Source organism: Talpa europaea, assembly GCF_964194135.1.
Source record: "Talpa europaea genome assembly, chromosome: 6".
Lineage (NCBI taxonomy): Eukaryota > Metazoa > Chordata > Mammalia > Eulipotyphla > Talpidae > Talpa > Talpa europaea.
In genome coordinates this window covers 18,413,618-18,435,674 of record NC_140072.1, presented here as the reverse complement: position 1 = coordinate 18,435,674, position 22,057 = coordinate 18,413,618, and the positions used below count along the sequence as shown (strand labels likewise).

The 22,057-nt window shown below is 38.8% G+C and overlaps 1 protein-coding gene across 1 annotated transcript in view; it reads right to left on the bottom strand.

Annotated features, from left to right (window-relative positions):
- TTC27 (tetratricopeptide repeat domain 27) overlaps nt 1-22,057 on the bottom strand; it is a gene marked incomplete at both ends in the record, with an annotated part of 119,402 nt that overhangs the window by 32,307 nt on the left and 65,038 nt on the right. The window contains 2 exons of the mRNA XM_084234667.1: nt 1,469-1,567; nt 19,064-19,291. Coding sequence (XP_084090793.1) covers nt 1,469-1,567; nt 19,064-19,291 — 327 coding nt within the window. The remainder of the gene's footprint in view (nt 1-1,468; nt 1,568-19,063; nt 19,292-22,057) is intronic.

The window sequence follows — 22,057 nt, the reverse complement described above, 5'->3', positions numbered from 1 at the left end:
GAGAGAACATCTGTGGTCACTGGCTTGGGGTGAGGAGTTAAGAGTGACTGCTCATGGGTACAGGGGTTTCTTCTGATGATAACGAAAATGTACTACAATTGTTTATGATGACAGTTGCAAATTTTGAATATACTATCACTTTATTTATTTTTTTTTTTTTTATAGAGGCATGCTTTATTTATTTGTTTGCTGGTTTGTTTGCTTGTTTTGTTTATACATGCACTGGGTACAGTCAGAAGTGCGGGAGGGTGAGAGAATTCACCAGAGCCAGAGCGGGGAGCAGAACAGGCAGAAGGACAGAAGTACACTGCTGAGGGGAGCAGCGGGCGGCAGGAGAGGTCTGCGCGCCATGTGGGACCCTCCTCCGGTGGCCGGGGAGCAGCCGGGGATCGAACCGGCGCCGCAGAGGCCGCGCGCAGTTTCGCAACCCAGCGCTCAACCGCTGCGCCACCGGGGAGGCCCTATACTATCACTTTAAACAGATGAACTATATGGTACCTGAATTATTTAACATCTCAGAAAAGTTGTTAAGTATAAAAAGACTATACACTAGAAGACCTTCCTAATAATGCAATTAACAAGGGCAGCACATGTTAGTGATAACAAAATATATGTGAGAACCTGTTATATACTTCAGTGAAGTGAATTGTTAACCATAACACTTTCATCAAGATTATTTTCTACATGGAACCATGAATAACGTAGCTACTAGAAGAAAGGCTTATTTCTAGATTTATGAATCATACACTAAGATGTGACCTTCCATCAAAGGGATACTTTCCTCCAACACAAAAATAACAGCTGTTCCTTCTTTTTAACATAAAATAGAAAATTTGTATTTTTAATATTTTGCCTTCTATTTCTCTCTTTTTATTGCAATAAGAACAGTTAACATAGGGGCCTCCCCAGTGGCACAGTGGGTTGAGCACAGCACTGTGAAGCTGTCTGCTGCCTCTGCAGCACAGGTTCAATTCCCGGCCAGCTAGGTCGATTCCCACATGGCGTGGCAGACCTCACAGGTTCAATTCCCGGCCAGCTAGGTCGATTCCCACATGGCGTGGCAGACCTCTCCAGTCTTGCCTGCTGCTCTCCTCAGCAGCGCTTTCGGTCCGTCTGCCTGTTCTGTTGCCCGCTGTTTCTCTGGTGAATCCTCCCTCCTCCCGCACCTTTGGCCTGTACCCCAGCTATTGTGTAAATTAAAAAAAAAATTAAAAAAAAAAAGTACTCCTTTAAAAACAAAAAAAGGAAAAGTTAACATAAGTGCTACTCTTTTTGCAAAGTTTTAAATGCACAATATAGAATTGTTGACTATACATACAATGCTATTCAGCAGCTCTCTAGAACTTACTCATCTTGCCTAACTGAAACTATATGCTCATACAAATTGCTATTCTGGACTACAGTACAATTTAAGTAACTTAAGAGAATGTTAAAGAAATGGAATAAAAGGAAAGCCAAACAAACTTACGTCGGGTTCTAGCGTTACACAACGCTGAAACGCCTTCGCTGAACCTCCATAGTCTTCCAAGGCTAAATAGGCACAGCCGAGAGAAAACCACACCCCGAGCTGCAAAAGAACAAAGTCAAAGTCATTCACACAAAGACATTTACAGGATGTCATATAAACTTCATTTAAGGCACTAACAAACACACAACTGTAAAGAATCCACAGCTATAGAATAAATATGTGCCTTACATTTTAGATTAGTTTAAATACAGACAATTTAACAATGAAGATAAATTTTTCCATGCAATTTTCAAAGCTGAAAATTAATTTTCAAATTACACTGAAAGCACATGTACTATCAATGTATATTTTTTGCTGAGGAAAAACAAAGTCTTCGTATTAACCAAACTCCATGAATACAATTGGGAGTTCCATTTATAAGCCCAGATACAATAACCTGGAATTACTCTAACATTTTTACTAAAACGCATCAGCCATGTAAAAGCAGTCATGTGCTGCATAATCATGTTTCAGAAGACAGCAGAGCACAAGTGACTGTGGTCCCTATAAACAGCCTTGGTGTGCAGTGGGTTGTACCATCCAGGTTTGTGTAATTATACCCTACGACATCCACACAAGACAGAATCACCCAATGATTGCATATAAAATATCAGCAGACTCAGAGCTGAAGAATACGTCATCAACTGAAAAGAACTTCTATTTTCACCTTCAAGTTAGGTCACAAATCTAACCAAGAGTCAAATGGCCCTAACATGTGTCTGTTTAGGCTTTCATGAAAATAATTTAGAAAAACAGGTAGACTCAGAATTCATATTATTAAACAGTCATTCAAAATGGAACTCTATAAACAGAAATTTTAAAACAGGTTAACTGAGAAGAAGCCACTGAAATTTCAAGAAAATTCTTTATCTCACAGGGTTTCCTTCAAATTCAATAGCTTTCATCAAAAGGAAGATAAAACTGATTTTAAAATTTCAAAGAAAGTCATCAGAAATGCAACGATCACAAGTCAGGCTTGCTTTCCTTGTTTGGAGATAGCCAGTGGGCCGGCAGGAGAAGGCAGCTACTTTCTTTCTTACTGCCAACACAAAGTGAGCAGTGGACTAAGCACTTCAGGGTGGGAAAGGAAATGAGGTGCTCTGTTACCTGTCCACAGTCTTTTGCAAGGCAGGGAGGAGGCTGCTTCTACCTCTCTCCTCCCCTAGCCATTCCCACAAAACTCTCTTCATATGGCTAGTAGGAGCCAGAGAGTTCTTTAAGAAGATAAAGAGGTTTACTCCAAAATTAGAGATAAGCCTTAAGAAAGCAAACTTCCTTGGAAATTTAACACTTTGCCTTGAAGTCACAGAAGGCAATAAGTAATTGTTGCTGGAGACTGGAGAATTTTGGTAGACAAACAGGTAATAGGTGAAAAGTGATTCAGAATGTGTGTTTGGTGGTGGTAGAAGCAGAGTATTAGGTTGAAATAAAAAGTCAGGAGTCACTTTTCTAACTTGCAGAAACTTGCACATGAGCTCATGAAGGTGTGCTTTCGTTTGGCCCTATACAGAATCAAGAGTTCCGTGAACCAAGCCACGCTCACTAAATATGATACAATATGAGAGAACCCAGAAGTCCAATGCTAATTTACAAAACAAGCTCTCTAACTTGGACCATGTTAAAATCTATTTCACTACCATTTAACAGCTCTGAAACAGATGCAATTTAAATCAAGAGGTTGTCAGCTTTTTATTGGCAGCATTTTCTTTTCTAACAAAAGTGCTCAAAGTAAATATGTCTCTTACAACTGACGGCATTTTAGATTCAAGGAGTTTACTTGGCAGGAGGGAATCTCATTCTCGGACTAACTCAAGAACAATGACAACTGCCCTCAAGGATCTTCAAGTTTGCACCCTGCAGCTTTCAGCAAAGAACAGAGGTCCTACAATATTATTTTACATATGTTGTTCTAAAAATCAGCCAATGAAAGATGTAAATAACTTTGTTTTTTCATCCACCTGAAAAGTCAAAAGTGACAAATATCCAAAATTAGTAATGATGTAACTCTAAAACAAGCTGATGAGATTACTAACTAGTTTTAAGTTTGTGAAATAAGTAATGTTTTGTAACCAGGGTCTTCAAACCAAAATAAACTTAATAAAAATCAGGCAGATGACTTAATTTAATATATAGAATTATGGTTCTCTCTTTTTCCACTCTTAGTCACTTGTTTTAATTTACATTTCAAGGGAAAACTTTAATAATTGTTTTAGTAATTTACATGTTTTAGTAACTGTAAATTAAATTATTAAATATTATTAACAATTGTTTTAATAATTACTGTTTTAATAATTTACATGTCAAGGGAAATTCAAAGATTATTAACTGCTAGATTGTTGCCTGCTGGTAAGATATAATTACAAAGAGATGACTTTTGCACATACTCTATTCTTTGAAATCATTAAATTGCTTTAAAAAAAAATCCAAACCCTAGCATCTTCTAATTGCTTGTGGCTAGCCCATTAAAGCAAAAACAGTGGTCATAAAATAGAAAAGCAAATTCAATGTAAGTCTTAAAGAAAAGAAAAAAAAAACTTCTGGTGTAATTCTCCAAATTAGAGTGTTGTATGTTTGAGCACCAAAGATCTCCACCTTCTAGTCCAACGCTATCAGACAGGAAACAATGCTACCTTATGACATTTTCTAGCAGCCACATTTTAAAAAACAAAAAGGAATGGGTGATACTGATTTTAATAACATTTTATTTAACTCTACATATCCAAAATACTCTCATGTCAACATATCATCAATATATAAAACCATAGAGGTATTTTATGTTCTCTTTTTCATGGCAAGTCTTTGAAATCCGATGTGTATCCAGAACTTAGAGCACGTCTCAATTCTGACCAGCCACATTTCAAGCGCTCAACCGCCACATGTGGTCAGCGGCTGGCGTGGCAACATCATCTGACATTATTCTCTGAAACACTGACATAGACCCTGGCATCCTTTGCATCTCTCTTCATTTTCTCCAATAAAAAACAAGCTCCCCTGGCTGAGTCTCCTTCTGGGGCCCCGCCTTTTACGTGCCACAGTCACTTCTGTTCCACTCTATTCAACAGCGACCAGAATAACTGGCACTCGATGAGCATCTACGCTGCGCCAGCACTGACACCATGAGTCTTCGAGTTTTACCTCATTTATTCCTCACAACACAGCCAGGGAAGGCAGTAAGCGTTACCCTCACCAGAGCGCTGAGGATGGGTCAGGCAGGGGTAGAGAAGAGATGAGCTCAGTAAGTGCAACTGCAGAGCCCACATCTTTTCCATGGGTCCACACTGTCCCCACTATACCACTGTGCCACACACAGCTGTGATTTTTAGCAATACAACCCTGGCACTAATAAAGAGAGAGGGAAAAAAATGTGCACTTAACATGTACTAGGAAAACCCAGGAGGTCAATATTTTAAGAAACAGCATATCTATTTCCCCAACTAAAGGCTCTCTTGATTAGGCAGGCAAGTAGGCAAAGATGAAGCAGAAGAAAGGTTAATAGGAAGAGCTGAAAGGAAAACCTCTTATTAAAGAAAGGGTCTGGGCAAGAATACAGTGAAATAATCACATGATAAAGTTCTGATTGAGATTTCTGTAGAAATTATTCCGGGGAAAACTGTAAAGATAGTCTGGCTATAGAGAAGGCAGCAATCATTAGACTAACAGTCTAGCTTTGCCTCTAAGGAAGCCATAGGAAACACAAAACAAGTCAACTATTTATTTTGAGTGTGATGATTTATGTACTTAAAGGATAGTTTCAAATTACTTAAAAAAATAACAAAGAACAAGCGTGATTGGGAACACGGTTCCTGACTTCCTCCCAAAGTCCTCTTGAGAAATGGTGTCAAGATGAGGAAAGCTAGATGATTGGGATTTAAGAGATTCTGAGTTACTGTATGATCTTGGCCATGTCACTTAGCCCCAGAGGTTCAGTTCTCCACCTGAGGAGGCTGGACTAAGATAAATTCTAAAATTCCTCAGACCCCAAGGTGACAAGGTTCAAAGGTACATTAGTGCCACCTAGTGGCACAACAAATACACTGATAACAGGATAAAAACTGGCAGGTTCAAAAGAGGAAGAAAGGAAAAAATTCAATAGACACTTAAGGAGTCCATCATTCAAAAGAGGCTAAGAGGAAAACCAGACCTCAAGAAAGGTACCTAAAACCACACACAATGATTCCTGGTTCTTGGTGTACAGTATGTGTGATGAAGATAGTAACTTGGCACTTACTAAACTCAATAATTAAAACAGACATTAAAGAGTTTGCTAACTCTAAGAACTAAGACTAAGAGCAACTAAACGATGGCATGGATTACTTTCATAGTTAAAAGATTACTTTTTACACATGTACTAGGTGCCAGTGCTTATCCATCACAATTTTCTCTCTTAAATTATGAGCCCCCTATTCAAATATCTTTCCTCCTCAAGGAAGAAGAACCTGCAGAATGAAAAATCAGTAGCTTCACACTTTTTGCTAAATTTCTTTTTAGGAACAACTGTGTCTATTTTTTCTAATGTCACATAATAAAGCTGAACATGCTACAACTGAATCGTAAAGCCAAGCTACACTCCGCATTCTCTCTACATCCCTGACTTATTCCCATGACCCCAAATACAGATAAATTGTTGAATGTGGCTTCATGAAACAGGAAGTGACCCAAGCCAAATCTAAGGGTAGTATCAGTGTTGTCTGCTAGTAGTTTTTCCTAAAGTTATGCCTGGAGTTCCTACTTTTTTTAAATGAGCACAACCAACTCTTTCATAACCAAATTTCTCATTTACTAAATTCTAAGTTCCCTTCCCTAGGGAAACACAAGTCTGCTCACTCTCTTCCCGCTCAAGTTTCTTCTAATTTAAAGTCTTCCCTTAAGCTACATGATCAAGTAAACTTTACACACACTATTTGCCTTTTATTAGATAGACTATTAATTGTTGAATACCTGCCCCTTCTTCCTGTCCTGGATTTGGTTATCACTCATTCTTATATTTGCCCTTCTTTCCAGAGAATTCACATGGGAAGTAATACAGGGGTATTACAGATATGGGGGCAGCAAAGATTTTTTTTTACCACCATTACTGTTAAACTGCAATAAGCAGGACAGAAAAATGGCGATGTGTAACACCTATTACTGTGAACTTACTATGGGCCAGGAAAATGTCATACAGCTTACAGATATATTGGCTCTAATTTTTTCAGCAGCTAATTGTGATAGGATTATCATCTCCAGTTTACAAATGAGGAAACTGAAGCTCAGAAGGATGAGGATTCTTCTATGTTGTGCGCCTTGGGGTTACTGGGATCCAGATCAGGTCTACGGCAACAGAACTTTTGCCCTCCCACTCCACTGCAGCCACAGCTACAGCCCAGATGTTATCACAGTGTTCACATTTCTTGGCAGTTATGCAAGTTAAACCTTAGGAGTTTCATTTTTCATTGCTTACCAATATGAAAAAGGAAGAACAAAAAGGAAAGAATCTCTTTTTTCTCTACATATTATCCACATATGTTCATTCTGTCTTCTCCATTGGAATGTAAGCGCCAATATCCTTGAGTCTTCCCACCAGCTAATACAAGTTCACAACAGAAACTCTGGAACTCAGTTTCAAAGAGAAACACTTGCTTCTTTCAAAAAATAAAATGAAGGAGAACGTTAAACCCTACAAGTCAAGGAAGAATACAAGTTCCTGGATAATTAACAATCATAATAGAGTACTATACCCTAGAAACTTTGGTCTTATGTATAGAATGGGCTTATGTATAGAAAGCACTGCCTCGGTTCCCCTAAAATTCCCTGTTCTGGCAGACTCACTTGCTGTCATGTGCTGAACTGTCCCCTATCATGTTACAACTTCACTTTGCTCCAGATGAAAGCTCCTGTGATTCTTTATTAAACGAAGAAGAAAGTTCAAAACTGATAGTCTGGTATTCAATATTTTCCATAACTTCATACCTTGACCTCAATCAAATCCACCATTCCTTCCTAATATAAGACACTGTCCTCCAGAGGCAAAACAATGAAGAGGTTAGAAGTGCTCTAGAACCAGAAAGCCAGCTTAACCCATCAGAAACTATGGGATCTGCTGAAAATTATTTTACCCTCTTTTCCCTCATTTGTGAAATGAAGGTGAAAATGTTAATTACATCAGTAATTGTGCTGAGGACTAAAAATTTTTGTAAAATAAAGAGAACAATACCTGGGGCCTAGTGAATGTTAGCTCATATTATTATGACTATTGTTTCTGCTGCTGCTACTACCACTACTAATAATACTATTATTATTATAGCTGAATAAAAGAATAAACAGTCAAAAGCTATAATTACCAAGAAACCTTTGCTTGCAATACTACTGGTTTCTGCTTCTGCCAGACTCTGTTCCCAAAACCTCAAGTCTTTCAATTTTTGCCTCCTTCCAAATCTCAACCATTCTTTCTAGTTCACACCAACACTCACTTCTCCTTCAAGCCCTTTCTAACCATTCAGTCTCATTCATAAGGCCATCACTGCATATCGAAGCATGTTGTCTATTTACCCTGATGCTTGGGTACACAGCCAAATTATTTCTTTCTCTCCCTCCATTTAATCCATATAAAACACAGGGCAAGGGGTCATGTCTTGTCATAAGTCTATTCTATTTTCTCAGTATCTCGAAATAGTTCACAAAGAAGTCACACTTATATTCTAACTTAGAATGTAGAAGTTAATAAACAGAAATTATTCTTCTAATACTAATGGTCTCATCTTTCTTCCAGTTTCAGTACAAATATTCCTGTTTCCTGAGCAAAAACCCTCCTTTCTTCTCCTTATTCTACTCTTCTCCTAAACAATACCCCCAAGTTATCTTCCCCTTCATCCACTGGACTCATTCTCCCCTTTAACCACCGAAGCCCTTCATTTCTGCACATTCCAACCATATAAAGGTCTCCAGTTATCTTGAAAAGTGTTGACTCTTCTTCCCTGAAGAACTATAGTTTACACTGTTCTCATCTTTTTGACATGCTCCTAAACCAGTCTATTGGGGTTATATCCATTTCCTCACCTGTTACTTTTGCTTTAACCTCCTGAAGTTGGTTTTGAGGGTCATGAGTGAGCTCCAATGGTCTCTTTTTAGTCCTCCTTTGGCTTTATCACCAGCTGTGACATTACTGACACCTATTCTTCCTTCTTCCCCTCTCCTAAGGGGAAGTTTCCATGGATCCCTTCTTTGGGTTTCCTTCTACCCCTCTCCTAAGACTTGGATATATTTTGTTTGAAATATATTTACTGGTGCTATTTCTCCACCTTCCACCAACTGCTGGAGATGTACAAAGTTCAGGACTTGGCCTGATGTTCTCTTGTGGCCTCACCTTCAGTTCAGAGAAGCACCAACCTGCTTCAGTTCTGCCCTCACTACTGGGTTTCAGGCTCTTATGTCCAAAGGATCCTACACTGATATGGAACAATCTCCTCATCTTCAACACTCAAACTCACACCATTTTCTTCTGCAAAAGATATTTTCCCTTCCCCCTGAATTTTCTGTATCTATCAATGAGACATTTTCTTTTTTAATTAAGACAACTCAGAATATTTGCCCCCTCTCTGATTCCAAGTTCTTCTTCAATCCTGCCAGTCCAAAGAGTTAAGTCTCAAAAAATTTCCCTTTGTAGTGAAGTTCCACCTACCTCATCTTTGCATCTTCACTGCTAAACCCACTGATCACTCCTCCATGACATTCATTGTATTTAAACTCCTTATAATACCACTTTTGTCATATCACTCTTTTCTTCAAAAGCATCACAGATTTCCATGTCTACTAGAGTTAGATACTTCTGAAAAAGGGCATTTTAGGCCCTTCACAAGCTAGTTCTAGCAATGTCATTTCCCAGCAGAAATTCTCCGTTCTCTGCTGATAGGTTGACACAGCCCAGTTCGTTCCCACATCTGTGTCTGGTACACAGCAGATACTTAGTAATGCTTAGTTAAGCAACCACATATTGTAGTGTTCAAATGACTTCATTTTGGAAAGTGAAACAGGGCATTAAAAATTAAAATTACATGACTTTTTAAAAAATCTCATTTATTGGCCAACAAATTGTACTCAGAGTTGATCAAAAATTGGTTTATTCTATCAGGGGACCTATCAGATCATTCTATACAAAAACCATTTTCAAAAGTAAAATTATTTATCAAAAAAATTTTAAACTGTTCAAATGCTGCTTATCTGGACATTTGAAAAGAAAAGGAACACTAATCAAGCTATACATTTATTTCCATGTTTCTATAGTATGTTACAGATAAAAATTAATTTTTCTTAGTAGATACTAATAATTTAATCAGTTCCTTAGTAATATCAAATGTTAATATATAACAGATAATTAACTGATAAATTTATTTTTTCAACATGATTTTAGTACTTTATATTTTTTCATAAATCATAAAAAAAGTTGTTCTTTATTGTTATCAAATTTATAGTTAATACATTTTAAATTCTGGGGACATTTCATTGACTCTTCTCTGCAGGTCATAATAATTTTAGTTGAGGAAACAGTCCTTCTAAATGTACTGAGCAAAAAATTAAAAATAAAACTCTATATGATACAGCAATCCTACCTCTGGATACATAAAGGAAGAAAATGAAATTATCTCAAAGATGTATCCGCATCTTCATGTTCGCTGCAGCATTATTTACAATCACTAAGACATGCAAATAACCTAAGTGCCCATTATGGATGAATGGATAAAGAAAATGTAGTGTGTGTATACACACAAATGTTATTTGGCCATTAAAAAGGAGGAAATCCTGCCTTTTGTAACAACATATGTGGACTAAGGCCATTACAAAAGTAAAGTCAAGCCAGAGAAAGACAAACACTATTATGTTCTCACTTACATGTATACAAAATCTAAAAAAGCTAAACTCATAGAAATAGAATGTTACTTATCAGAGTTTTGGGGGGTGGGGTAAATGGGGAGATGTTAGTCAAAGAGTATAAATTTCTAGTAATAAATGAATAAGTTCTAGGGATCTAAGACACAGCATGGTAAGTATAGCTAATAATACTACATTATATACTTGAAAGTTGCTAAAAGAGTAAATTTAAATACTGAAATAGTTTAAAATGAAATGAGTCAATGTATTGAGTTGCTTCAAAATAATACAGGGTGGAGTGGAAACAGAAGAAACAAGATTGGCCATGAGGTAGTAGCCAGTGAGGTTAGGTGATGGGCCATGGGAAGGAACTCATTATTCTGATCTTTCTGTTACTAAACATTTTATATACTTGAATTTTTCATAATAAAAGGTTACAAAGAAAACATTCCTCCTAGGTAGATGCTATTGGCTGACCTGTGTCCACCCAAAATTCATGTTGAATCCCTGCTCCCCAAAGTGCCTAATAGGGTTTTCATGGAAATAGTGAAGATTAAATGAGGCCAAATCCAAGAGGACTGGGATCCTTATAAAACGAGGAAAAGAGACCAGAGATCTCTCTCCATGCACACAGACAAAAAGGTCATGTGAGGACACAGTGGAAGACAGATTTCCCAACCCAGGAAGTGAGGCCTCACCAGAAATCAAGCATGAACGCATCCTGATTCTGGATTTCTAGCCTCCAGCACTGTGAGAAAGTAAATTCTGTGGTTTAAACCATTCAGTCTGTATTTTGTTAGGGCGGCCCTAGCAGACTAACACAGTAGAGCTATCCAAAATGGCAATAATACATTTCAAATCAAATCCTGGACATCATTTGAATGCTTATTATTCCACCTTAGGATAAATTCCAATGTATGCCTGGTTGAAAGTATTGCTTTCAATAATTACAGCCTGCTAAAATCTCTATAAGCTAAAGTTTCTTAGAACTCCATTAAATTAAAATACATAAAAGATTTCCTCCTGGTTTTTAATACAAAGTAGGTAAAATGCAACGGGCTCCTTTTTTTTTTTAAAGATTTATTTTTTATTTATACAAGTGCTGGGGTACAGGCCAGATGTGAGGGAAGGTGAAAGGATTCACCAGAGACAGAGTGGGGAACTGAACAGGCAGATCTACTGAAAATACACTGCTGAGGGGAGCAGCGGGCAAGATAGGAGAGGTCTGCCACACCATGTGGGAATCTCGCCAGCCAGCCGGGATCAAACCTGCACTGCAGAGGCTGCAAACAGCTTCACAGTGCCGCACTCAACCACCTGCGCCACCAGGGAGGCCCAATGGGCTGCTTTTTTAAAAAAAAGTTCAACATCATTGAAGGACACTTTGAGGGACAATTGATTTATGAAAAGGTTCTTCAAAAACTCAAAAAAAATTTTTTTAAAGTTTAGTGATGGGGTGCTTGCTTCGGCAGCACATATACTAAAGTTTAGTGATGGGCAGCAAACAGAGAAAGTATTCCCTGTTACAGGAATTTTATTTTAATTCAACATCAGACATGTGACAAAAATTTCATAATTCAATTACCCAAACGATATATTTTAAAAAAATTGTAAATGACAACTAGTTTTAATTTCCAGTAGTAGAAACTTATTTGGCCTACCTTAGTCTAGAACTACCACCAACTCTGAGTAAATTTCTGCTCCACAGGTTTTCTTGATTCAGAAAGAACATTAAATTTACCATGTTGCCATGTTCTACCAAAAGTACAAAAATACTTTTATATCTTCAATGTTTAAGTTTTTAACTAAATTTCTAATAGATTCAGAATGTCAAATGCTTCACTTTTTTTTAAAAAGATTTATTTATTTATAAAATAAGCGGGGTACAGGCCAGATGTGTGGAAGGGTGAGAGGATTCACCAGAGACAGAGTGGGGAACAGAACAGGCAGACAGACTGAAATACACTGTTGAGGGGAGCATCAGGTGAGACATGAGAGGTCTACTGCACCATGTGGGTTGCTCCACTGCCAGCGGGGAGCGAACCGGAACTGCAGAGGCTAAGGACAGCTTCACAGCACTGTGCTCAACCACCTGCGCCACCAGGGAGGCCCAAATGTTTCACTTTTAATGGAATGCATTTCCAAAAATTTTTATTTTGAATCTACTAATCAGGTAAAAAAAAAATCAAACCATCATGAGAACTAAATTACTGAATTTTCTATTTGAAGCAATTGATCTGACTTACAGAAAACTGGCAAATCCAGCTGCTAACAACTACTTCTACTAAAAGAGCCAGCACATTAACGTACATGTGCAAGAAGATGCAGTATAGACAAACCCCCAGCCTAGCTTTGCTCATTTTCATTTGCTCTAATATGAAAACGCACCTCCTACAACCATATATTTTATTTTTTTAAGATTTATTTATTTATGCATATAAGAGCAGGGGTACAAGCCAGAGATGGGGGGGGGGGTAAGAGAATTCACCAGAGACAGAGTGGGGAACAGAACAGGCAGACTGACTGAAATGCACTGCTGACGGGAGCAGCGGGGAGACAGGAGAGGTCTGCCTCGCCATATGGGTTGCTCCCTGGCAAGCCAGGGAACGAACTCACGCAACAGAGGCCACCAATTGTTTCATAGTGCAGTGCTTAACCCCTTGCGCCACCAGGGAGGCCCCGACCATATATTTTAAATTGTCATCTTTGGATACCTGCCTTCTTACAAAAAGCAACTACTAATTTTTTGATGTAGATGTTAAATGCTTCTTCAGGAGACAGTGTCTTCTGGTTTCCACGTGGCCAGTGATAACACTGTGGCCCCTGATGGAGTGAAAATGAAAACTATATATATTTCCAAAAACCAAGTTCTTAATTATCCTTTAAAAACACACTGTTTTGGTATGTTTGCTCTTTGAAAGTGATTGCTGCCATTAAGTATTTATTATAAACTATATAAGAAGCTGATAAGCAATGTAATAGAAAGATGGTGGTACATTTAGGCCACAAAGTAGGTGATCACACCATGACAACAAGAGAATTCAGATGATTCTTTGTGTGCTTTATTTCTGGCAGGAGTACTCTGCCAACACAGCCCTGACATCTACCCTACAATTTGCCACGTTTCCCTATAATCTTGTAAATTGGTAGCCAAGTACTGTCATGCATGGCACAGGTGCAGTTTGGCAGGAATGTCTGATATATACCAGGGGCTTCTATAGAAAAGGCTTAAGCATTTCCTGCACCACCTTCCCAAATCTGAAGGAGTTGACTGTCCTCAGCCACTCAGAGCAAGCACAGTACATCCTACATCCTGTCCTTGAAAGGGTGTTGCTAGCTAGGTTGCATCTGGAAAGGATTGGGAAAAAAAAGAGAGGCTATTACTGGTCACCTTTCTATTTGAGCATATTGTCAAGTGGGAGCTCTGTCCACCGTACATGCACTGAACGACTGTGGCAGACGATGAAAGTACAAAGTGGACACGTGGGTATGCATTGCCAATGGCAAGATAGGCAAAAGCAAAAATAATCAAGGGACTATGTGAAACTAAAATGCTTTTGTACATCAAAAGAAGCCATCACAAAAACAAAAAGACAACCTACAGACTAGGAGGAGATATTTGCCCATTACATGTCTGACAAGGAATCTCCAAAATACATAAACTGCTCAGTGACAACTTAAAAACAACAAAAAACAAACAACCCAATCAAAAAAATGGACAAAAGAACTAAATACTTATCCAAAAAAGACATTCAGATGGCCTACAGGCACATGAAAAATGTTCAAAACCACTTATTAAAAGGGAAATGCAAATCAAAACTACAATGAGATTATCAAAAAGACTGGAAACAAATGTTGGCCAGGATGTGGAGACAACAGAACACTCACCCATCACTGGTGGGAATGTAATTTGGTGCAATCTCTATGGAAAAAGTATGGGGCTACCTTAAAAATATGAAAATGAAAATACCATATGATCAAGCAATACCACTTCTGGGCATTTACCCAAAGAATATGAAAACTCTAATATGAGAAGATTTATGCACTCCTCTCTTCACGGCAGCAATATCCACAACAGCCAAGACACGGACCAAACTCAGTGCCCAACAACAGATGACTGGATAAAGAAAGTGTGGAATATGTACTCAGTGGAATACTACTCAGCTATTTAAAAAGATGAAATAGTACCTTTGGGACAAAATAGATAGATTTTGAGGTGATTATGCTAAGTAAAGTCAGAAAGTCAAAGAGAGGGCTTCCCCAGCGGCGCAGGAGGTTGAGTGCAGGGCTATGAAGCTGTCCGCAGCCTCTATAGCCCGGGTTCAATTCCAGGCCAGCTAGGGAGATTCCACATGGCGAGGCAGACCTCGCCTGTCTCGCCCGCTGCTCCCCTCAGCAATGTCTTTGGTCCGTCTGCCTGTTCTGCTCCCCGCTCTGTCTCTGGTGAATCCTCTCACCCTTCTGCACTTCTGGCTTGTATCCCAGCTCTTGTATAAAAATAAATAAATCTTTAAAAAAAAAAAAGTCAAAGAGAGATACCGGATGGTTTCACTTATCTGTAGAATATAAATAACAAAGGATATATACTGAAAGCAAAAATAATTCTTAGACAATGAAAAGAATATACTGGTTACCAGCGGGATTAGGAGAAGGACAGGTTAATGGCACAAGAGAATTAGTAGAGGGTGAAAGATGTGTACATGTGGAGGTGTGAAAATGTAACCCCAAAGTTGTATAGACATGCAAATGCCTGACAATTTCAAAATTTTAATTAATTTCAAAATTTTAATTAATTTTAAAAAGGTGGATGTCTGTGAAAACCCATTCCAACTTCTTTAAATGCAACTGTTAGTGACAGTATTTCATTTAAAAATTTGGGACTAACACTTAAACTGGATGGGTTACCAGAATAGCAAGCACAACTGGGACATCCACTAGTGCATAGAAAACTCTCAAATCACAATTTTCTTCATGCTCTTCTCCTACCTGTGAAGCCAGGCCCCACCCCCTCCTCCTGCACAGCCACTCACTTTCATCAGTCAGTAAATACCTAAGCTAATTCCTGTCCCACCTCCTGCAGGAAGCCTTCCAAGCCTTGGCATCCATCCAGAGCAACAGCTTACCTCCTCTCAACTGCAGCCCTCTTGCCTGTATATGCTGGATATACATTCTGCTAGTAATAGCATAAAACCTCACAAACATGAGTGACCAGTAATTGAAGAGGAGAGTTAAGGAAAATAAGTGTTTTTTTTTTTTAAAGAAAATATTTTTTAAAAATGGGTGCCACCTAAACTAATTTGATATGGGAGCAATTTCTTTGTTGTTACTTTTTGCATAAAAAGTTATTATTCCCATAATAATAACTACTTAAGAGTAGGCCTAAGGACTTATGATTTAATATTGGCTCTTCCTTCTGCTTTCTTCAGTTTCTAACACTCCCATGAACTCCAAAACTCTCAGGTTGAAATTTAGTAGTTTTAAAAGTCACTTGGAAAAGCAAAAATAGGGATGTATAAGCAAATGACAGCCAGCAATCTCAAAAGCATAAATATAAATGGTACAAATGTTCTCCATTCTCTAACAAATCACCATCAACAAAACATTTAATTTTGCAGCCCATCCCTGACATAAAAGCAAACACTCCCACTTTGACATCTATTTGATTTCAGAAAGTCATTACAATGCACAAAAGTCATTCAAATAAACTCCGCCTCTCATTTTGCAATAAATTTTATCATTAAGCCTGACTGAAAATTTTCTAAGAAAAGAGGATAGAGTATTTTAAATTCTGCTTTTCTAATCTCCTGTTATCCCAGATTTAAAGGAAACAATATTCTATAGGAGCTCTCCTTTAGAGATTGCTCAGATTTGGGTCACAAGTTGTTAAGTCTACGACATTCAATTTTGCATTGTGTACTAGTTCTGTATAACTGCAGCATTCAGATGCCTGCATATTTTGGCATGGCTCACGGCCTGCCTGAATTGGATCCATATGACAAACTGCAAAACATCTTCACAAAACATCTGTTTATGCTGTGACTCTGCTTTGAGCAATTGTCATTTCTTTGTCTTGCAAAGTAATTAATTCAAAATTATATAATGAGACCATCAAGCCCTGTCAGGTTCTCCCTACAACATCCCTCATGTCTATTCCTCTTTCCTCCCACCGCCCTGAAGATGGTAAGCTGAAGTAGTGCTAGTCTCCTATCCCTGCCTGCACCTAGTATCGTATGCTGCCAAACAACATTCCTCAATTACCTCTATGCACACCACATTCCTTCATTCAAAACCAAACCAAACACAAATCAACTCTTCAACAGCTCCCTACCGCCAAATAAAAAGTCAAAGTGTTTGGCCTCACATTTAAGATCCAGCCGAGGTAAAAAAATTAACCTGTTCACTAACTCCTTTGTCCTCCTAAACTCACACACATACTTGTTTCCTGGATTTTGCACATACTACTTATCTGCTTGGAGTACCCTCATTCCTCAATACTGCCCTTCCCTTAGTCTGTTCAAGCACTATTTGTCAAATGCAGCATTCTCTCTCCATTGTCCATCAAATCTCTATTTGATCTCTGCATAATGATTTACAAATAACAGCTCACTTAGTATTTCTTGGATGCCTCATATTGTTGGCTAGTTTTGTCTTTGTGTTTTACCAGCCTGTACCACAGGGTACAAACCAGACCAGCTGGTGATCTGCTGCTACTGTTTCATCCTCTGGCTTAATGCTATGCACACAGCAAGCAATTAGTACATATTTAACAGAATAACTGGTTAATGGCATTATTTATCTTTTACTCATTCAACAAATATTTGCTGAATACCCAATATGTGCTAGGCACTGTTACAGGCTCTATGGAAATACAAACTGCAAATAAAAATTTCTGCCTTCGGGCCTCCCCGGTGGCGCAGCGGTTGAGTGCTGGGTTGCGAAGCTGCCCGCAGCCTGTGCAGCGCCAGTTCGATCCCCGGCTGCCCCCCGGCCACCGGAGGAGGGTCCCACATGGCGCGCAGACCTCTCCTGCCGCCCGCTGCTCCCCTCAGCAGTGCACTTCGGTCCTTCTGCCTGCTCTGCTCCCCGCTCTGGCTCTGGTGAATTCTCTCACCCTCCCGCGCTTCTGACTGTACCCAGTGCTTGTATAAATAAGTAAATTTAAAAAAAAAAAAGAATATTTCCCAAAAAAAAAAAAAAAATTTCTGCCTTCAACGGACTTAAACTGGAGGACCTGCTTACTTTTTAAAGTTGTTATACATAATATTAGAAGGTGCTAAGGAGAAAATTAAGCAGAAATGGAAAATAAGTAGTAAGAGGTAGGGGTGGAAGGTAGGGATGTGATTTTAAATAAAATGATCATGGAAGGCTTCTCTGAGAAAGTGACATTTGAGCAAAGACGTAGTAGTCTATTATAAATGAGCATTTTAACTAGAATTATATACCAACTGTGCTTGTCTGCCAGCAACCCTGGTTGATAAATGCTTTTGATTGGTGAAATAGAAAAGCAGTCATAAAGAAAGTTTGGTTTAAAAAACCAAAAAAGATTATCATTAAAAAATAAAGCTAATCTCTTATTTATTTATCTTACACTTAATTTTTAAAAAGATTTATTTATTTATTTATGCAAGACTGTGGTACAGACCAGATGCGTGGGAGGGTAAGAGGATTCACCAGAGACAGAGTGGGGAACAGAACAGGCAGACTGACGAAATACACTGCTGAGGGGAGCAGTGAGCAAGACAGGAGAGGTCTGCCACACCATGTGGGATTCTTGCCGACTGGCCGGAATCAAACCTGCACTGTAGAGGCTGCGGACAGCTTCACAGTGCGGCGCTCAACCACCTGTGCCACCAGGGAGGCCCTATCTTACACTTATTGTAAAGGTCCAGTCTTTGTATTATTTTTTTCAAAGTATAAAAAGATTTTAAGTAATAATTAAAATTTTAACTAATAAACAAAAATATTTGGATGTAAATATACTTTTTTTTTTTTATAGAGGCATGTTTTATTTCTTTATTTATTTGTTTTATTTGTTCTGTTTACATATGCACTGGGTACAGTCAGAAGCGCAGGAGGGTGAGAGAATTCACCAGAGCCAGAGCGGGGAGCAGAGCAGGCAGAAGGACCGAAGTACACTGCTGAGGGGAGCAGTGGGCGGCGGGAGAGGTCTGCGCGCCATGTGGGACCCTCCTCTGGTGGCCGGGGAGCAGCCGGGGATCGAACCGGCGCCGCAGAGGCTGCGGGCAGCTTCGTAACCCAGCGCTCAACTGCTGCGCCACCGGGGAGGCCCTAGACATCTTTTTCTTAAAGTGATCAACAATCCCTTCTGTGTTACTCTATACAAGTTTTTCTTATTGATTTCAGCAACTATTGGCAGAGGCCTAACAAAGACTCTAATTATGACTCATTTCATTTCTAACTTTCTGCTCATCAAAATGGAAGCTAACTTTAACAGTTATAGTTGGGTTAAGGACAGTTAACAGAAAGAAATAATGAAATGAAGTAGGAAAGCGAAAGTAACAGAGAGGCATAAGGAGAAATCCAACCTGTCCACTTTGGATGACAAGCAACACTAGAGAGACTGAGTCCTAAGCTCCCAAATACAAACATGCCAGTCATTAGGACAGAAAATGGATGCTCATTGAGTAAGAATCGAAATGAAAAGAAAACCTAAGAGCTGAGAAGCAGATGGGGTTTTATGAACTGTCTGACCTGCATGGGATTAATCTTCACAGAGCGCTCGAAGCACTGCACACATTCTTTAAACTCCTTGTTTCGCAGATGAAGGAGGCCCTTGGAGCGCTGAGCCCGAGAGCTGCGGTGTCCAGACAACTCCCAGGCCTTATCATAATGTGAGTGGTCTCGGAGGACATCTCCCAGCAAACAATATAAACTTGGCGTTTCTTTCTTCTCCAGCTCTTGTCTAAGAATTTCTTCTGCCTAGAAATAATAACAGAAATAACTAAATAGTTTTTTAGCACATATTTACCTTTTATCCCACATGACCCAAAATTGTATTTTCAAAGTTTGAGGTGACAGATATACCTACTTTTTCATTTACCTTTTCCAAATAAGAGGAAAGCAAAAGAAAATGACGACGGTACAAGTACAAAAGAGGAACAAGAGTAAGAACAAAGATGAACACTGCTTTGGTGACACCAGGCTTATTACATGATATGGTGATGTCCCCTTTGATCAAATATCCAGTGTTGAAAAGTAACTGAGAACTTCAGGTAGATGCAAACAAAAGGGTTATATACTGAAAAACTGCCATAGTGGGTTTCATTTACATTTATGATGGCATATTTTCTGCAAGTAATTATATTTGGGAATTTTGAGGTTTGAGGGGAGACCCTACTCTAATGAAGCACCACTAAGATTCCAGGAAGCATCCTGTTATGGATACAACATATCAGGAAAACTATTAATACTTGAGTCAGAGGAATTATCAAAGCAAACTGCCCTTCTTAGCTGGGATTTGTGCCTTGATTTTGTGAATTAGAGGAAGAAGTTAAATTTCTAATGTGTGATATTGCCCTCATCTAACATTATATCTGCTCAGTATGCAGGGATTAGGAATTGACAAATCAACAACTGCAAGCACTCCTGGCAAAGAATGAAGGGGGAAAAAATGAGCCCTAGATTCAGAGGAGATACTAACTATAAGAAACTTTTTTTGAGACTACAGAAATGACAGAATTAGGAGTAACAGCTAGAGACTGTTCCCTGTTCTAAGGGAATGAAAAATCAGCAAACTAAGAATGTAAAGTGACACTAAAAGTCAGATTTGTACACCTGACAAAAGATTTACGCTTAAGGAAAAAAAGTGTGTGCGTGCGCACGCTCGTGTGTATGTGTGTGTGTGTACGCGTGTGTGTAAATAAACTTTGAGCATAGTTTAATTCCAGCTTCTCCTATGAAGTAGAGAGTAAAAGTGGATTCTGATTTTGGCTAATGTATTAACTGGTTCTCAAAGACACGGAGATTGACCAGTGGAAAGATGCTCTACCATCCTGTCACATTGAGTAAGGATGGCAGGGCAGAGAGAAGAGAGCCTCAAAGCACCTTCTACTCAATGCTGACAGGGACAATCTGAGCAGAAGGAAGTTTCTCGTAATCCAAATTCTTGTTCTATGAGCAGCAACTGAGAGGTGAAAAGTGCAAGACATCACATCCCACCCGAATCGGTCACTCCCTGCTAGACTTCTATGTGGTGGTGCCTAGTCCTATTTACTCTCTCATTGAGCCAAAAGTTCACTAATTGCTTCCTACATTTATTTGTGTGACAACACCAAGCACTGGTTTGAGTTTTTCTAGAGGCCACCTGCCAATGTAAATACTCCAGGTTCAAGATAAAACAATTAAATAAATAAATAAAAAAACAGGCCTAGTTATTCAATCAGCTGATCATCTCTTATCCACACTACCAAATTATAGATTTTGCTATTTTTTCCCATTCAAGTGAGGTCTTCAGGTTTTATCTTACAAATGGAACATCTAATTTTTAAGGGATTAACAAAAACTATGATGGGAGGCAGGTGTGGGGAAAGGAATGGGGGTTTTAGAGGAAAGGAAGGTCTGATTTCCAATTCCAAACTCTGCCACATACTAAAGCTAATCAGTTCACATTCTGTCAGGTGTTATAGATATTATATGACAATGACAGAATAATTTTATAGAGAATATAGTACACAACACACTCAAGAATTGCATTACCTATTAACAACATGTTCACATTGTCTTAAACATCTACTGAGCAAAAACAAAAATTCTTGAAGGCACCTATTTCTATTTCTAAAGCTAAAAGGTTAAAATGAGAATAGGAAGTGCACATAATTTGTTTTTGGAGGAAATACATAGCAGGGGTTAGAGAGATATCTTTCAATACATGTAAAATCCATACGGAGTGTCTACTTGGGAGATTTGCTTCAATGCAGTAACTATTCCGTGAACACCTACTAGTCATTCATTCAGTAAACATGTCTGAATGCTTACTATGTGCTAGGCCTGTGCTGAGTGTTGGGGAGACAGCTGTACATAACGGATACAAGTCTCGTTCTTAAACAGTTTATAGTTCAGCAGGTGAGATAAGCAAATAAATGAGTTCTGATTATAGTGCTGAATAACACTGGAGACCACCACCAAATCTAGCAGGGAGGTATCAGAGAAAGCTCCTAGTAGAAAGCATGAGCTTCAGGGTCAAGGAGAACCCTGAAGAGCAAAGCAGGCGTTAACTGAAGGAGAACAAGTTCTAAACAAATAATGGCATTTACAAAGGCCCTGAGGTGAAACAATACTGCCAAGTCAAGCAATTACAAGTAGTTTAGTCCTTTTGGGACTTTGGATACAACCTGGGTGAACAAGTCCAAAGGGGAATGAGGCCAGGATAAAAAAGTAGGATAAAGGGATAAAGTAAAAAGCAGCAGGAGCTCCATCATGAAGTGATCTGCGAGCCATTCACACTAACCAGCTCCCACTGAATCTTGGAGACACAGCAAAGTTACAAAAGGGAGGACACAACTCAGACTTGTCTTTGGACACTCTAGCTGGTGTGGGAAAAGAATCTGTAGGAAAACTTTTAAATCATACAGAGAAACTATCGTAGAAGATAAAAGTCAAAACCACAAAACCAAAACATCTGCTAAAAGAACCTCAGTTGCTGTAGAAACGAAGCACTCACCATCTTTTTTTTTTGCAATATGCATT